The following is a 3,296-nucleotide window of genomic DNA, read 5'->3' as shown; positions in this document are numbered from 1 at the left end:
ATTGATTGTTGTTGTTCATTGTCCATCAAAGTGGGGTATAGCAACGGTGCAGCCGCACCCGCAACACAGCAAGATCTCCTCGCCTCGCCCTTATTATGGTGGGGCTTCTTCGTATCGTCGAGAGGCGTGGGGAGGATCGTGTGTCCCAAAATATGGGCTCCGGATATTTCTAATTACTATTGTTTTATTGTATATAACGATATTAACCGTGTGTGCTACAAGTACAGTTACAATTTCACTACGCGCTTCTAATTCTACGAATGCTATAATGTTGGAGTAGAACATCTTTCGTCCAAATCTAAGTAAATGATAAAAATTACAATCATTATAAAAAGAATTATGCATATATGTATTATTGTGTGTGTGTATGTGTGCGGGCACGTGCGCGCGTGTGCGTGTTTATTTTAGTATCCTACCATCCTCAAATATCTGGATGTATTACAATACACGATTTTTTTGTGTAGCTTGCAATTCAGGGTAAATCATAAAATTATACGCACATATACATTACATCCTTATGTGTGTGTGTATATATTTTCAGTTCTTTTTTAAACTAAAAGGATTGATTTTAGATTTTTTTTAAATAAAAGGACTCCATGTAGCTCGGCCTCCAAAACACCCAACTCCACGGTTGTTTAAAATTATTGCATAAACTACATGCAATTTAGTAAAATAAACTACATATTAAATGTAACCCATTTTTTTGAGTTTGTTTATATAGATGTAACTCAAAAAGTATCATACTAAACGATGCACCATGCGTTGTTGCAGGAATCTTGCTAAAAGAAATACATAAAAGTTGATAACAACATCTAGAACTAATGTGAAGAAAATGTAAGATTAAAAATGATATAAAAATACAATGAGTATAAGAATAGAAAATGTGAATTTGTAGTTAAAAGAATGACATTTCCAAAAAAAATGTAGAGGGTGAACTTCATGGGTATGATGCAATCGCCCAACACATGTATTGTGAATACAAAACATAATTAAAAAAACTTATGAATAACTTGCATAAATTGATGATGTGACATGGTTGCCCGTAATTTATGATTTGCATGCATGACTTCATGGTTGGGTGTCTAGAAAAAAAATAGGCAGTGGGTTATAGTAGTATCTATTTAGAAATAGAAGATTCTGTGGACGGGCCTGGGCCTGTAGTACCCACCCGGCCCATCTACGGATCCACGGAACGCAACCCTAACCACGAATACGAGAAGGAGGACGAGGAGCGGACACGCTTCCTCTGCTTGGAATCGGATCTGGTGCGAGGAGGAAGAGGAAGAGGAAGAGGAAGATGAAGGTCCGCGCATCGGTGAAGCGGCTGTGCGGATTCTGCAAGGTGGTGAAGCGCCGGGGGATCGTCTTCATCCACTGCACCTCCAACCAGAAGCACAAGCAGCGCCAGGGCTTCTCCACCATCGCCGCCTGCCTCCCGCCCCCGCCCCCGCCGCCCGCCTCCGCCTCCGCCGCCGCGTTCGCCGAGTAAGAAGGCTTCCCCGCCCCCCTCTCTCGCTCCACGCGGTACGGTTTGTCTTTTATCAATCGTACCCGCGAAGCAGCGCGGGCTTGGTCTGGTCGTGTGCTCGTGATTCGTAGGACAAATTAAGGTTGCGAGTTAGAGCTAGTGATGATGGGATTGAATCTTATCCTGGTCCCTAAAGAGGCGCGATTGTGAGCATGTTTGATATCCAAGTGGTGAACAATTTTGGATCCAAGCCAACAATTTATACTTACACAAGTACCGCCTCACAAACCATTTCTAGTATTTTTCACTAGAAGAATGACTGACCTCTCTTTACAAGGCAACACTAGCCGATAAAAAATGAGCTCAGCCAATGGTTTCAGCCTGGATGGTAAGCTAACTTTTCCAACTTAGCCACTTAGTGGTTAAGTTGAATTATATGGAAATCTCCATTTGCGATGTTCACAAGTTTGTGTTGTGAAGCAACTTACCTATTTGTCCCATTGCATATTTGCCTGTGTCTTTTGTTTAGTGATTCCAATTTTAAATTCATTTGCTCCAGTTGGCATGGTTTCTGTTGTGTACCTGTACCCGTCCTTGAGTGATAATTTTATGCTGCATTTATCGTACTTTATATGGTATGATGATCTTCATACTAAATTGAAATATTAACAAGGGGCAGGAGAGTAGAGCTTCTGTCAAAACGTAACAGCTTGGCTCACCACAGGCTGCCTTTGCCCTTTGCTAACAGTTTCTTTATAGTGTGTAGAATAATACTGCATGTGCTGTTAACCGATTTACCTACATGTCTCATTGCATATTTTGCCTGTGGGCTTTCTTAAGTGGTTCTGATGTTAACTTCACTCGTGCATTTAGCATGGTTTTTGATATGTACCTGTGCTTGTCATTGAGTGGTATTTTCATTCTACATTTACTTAGTACTCCCTCCGTTCGGAATTACTTGTCGTAGAAATGGATGTATCTAGACGTATTTTACTTCTAGATACATCCATTTCCGAGACAAGTAATTCCGAACGGAGGGAGTATGTGTTATGACGATCTCCATAGTAAGTTGAAATATTAACATGGGCCAACGACGGTGGAACTTCTGTCAAAACATAACGGTTGCTAATAGTTGATTAGTTTCTTTAGGGGTAAAAAAAATACTGCAATACACTTCTCCTGTTGGGTCCATGTCCTGAATTCTTATTGGTTAATCATTTGTTCAGTAGGACTTATCCTGTAGCCTAATTTGACACTTGATGTTCTCATCTTTGCTTTGTAGGGCTTCCAAGGTGGCCCGTCAGGAGATGTCAACGAAGTTCAACTGGCCGCTGGGTCTAGCTGCCGTGCTCAAGAATGGTGACAAATAATCAGATGATGAATACTAGCTAGTCACTGTTTTGATATCAAGTGGAGTTTCCAGTTGAGTAATTCCTGTAAGAAAAATAGAACATCATTGTGTATCCGATGTCATTGGTTAAACTGTTCGTTTCATGGAATAATATTGGCATACACTATTACTCTCTCTTGATATGTTTTATTCATACAATGCTGCTTTTACTTAACTCTCCTGGCCATCTTGCCGAATACGTTCCATTGTATTTTCGCTGCATTGCTAATAATACCAGGGTGTGCCACCTGTATGTTGCATCAGGAGTTACTGAAATCTAAAGAACTTGCAGATAAGAGGACTCTGTTGTTTCTTTCTCTCTCTTCCAAATCAAGCAGTTCTGGTTAAATTTCTGCCGCTGTTCACTTTCTGTAAAGCCGTGGTTTAGTGGCACAAACTGTAGTTCCTGACATATATCTAGCTTGCTAGCCATTTCAC

At 40.7% G+C, this 3,296-nt stretch overlaps 1 protein-coding gene across 1 annotated transcript; it reads left to right on the top strand.

The window, feature by feature from the left end:
* The first annotated feature begins 1,213 nt into the window (after nucleotides 1–1,213).
* LOC119303748 lies at nucleotides 1,214–3,033 on the top strand. Its single transcript, XM_037580887.1, has 2 exons — nucleotides 1,214–1,485; nucleotides 2,751–3,033. The coding sequence occupies exons 1-2, from the start codon at nucleotides 1,298–1,300 to the stop codon at nucleotides 2,836–2,838; spliced, it is 276 nt and encodes a 91-aa protein (XP_037436784.1). The 5' UTR covers nucleotides 1,214–1,297; the 3' UTR covers nucleotides 2,839–3,033.
* The last annotated feature ends 263 nt before the right edge of the window (nucleotides 3,034–3,296 follow it).

This window comes from Triticum dicoccoides, chromosome 5A, assembly GCF_002162155.2.
Source record: "Triticum dicoccoides isolate Atlit2015 ecotype Zavitan chromosome 5A, WEW_v2.0, whole genome shotgun sequence".
Lineage (NCBI taxonomy): Eukaryota > Viridiplantae > Streptophyta > Magnoliopsida > Poales > Poaceae > Triticum > Triticum dicoccoides.
Note: the sequence above shows the minus strand (reverse complement) of the source record. Positions and strands in the feature narration are given on the sequence as shown.

Coding starts and splice junctions, on each gene's coding strand:
- LOC119303748 (XM_037580887.1), top strand. CDS start 1,298: ATGAAGGTCCGCGCATCGGTGAAGCGGCTGTGCGGATTCTGCAAGGTG. Junction 1,486..2,750: donor TCCGCCGCCGCGTTCGCCGA/GTAAGAAGGCTT, acceptor TTTGCTTTGTAG/GGCTTCCAAGGTGGCCCGTC.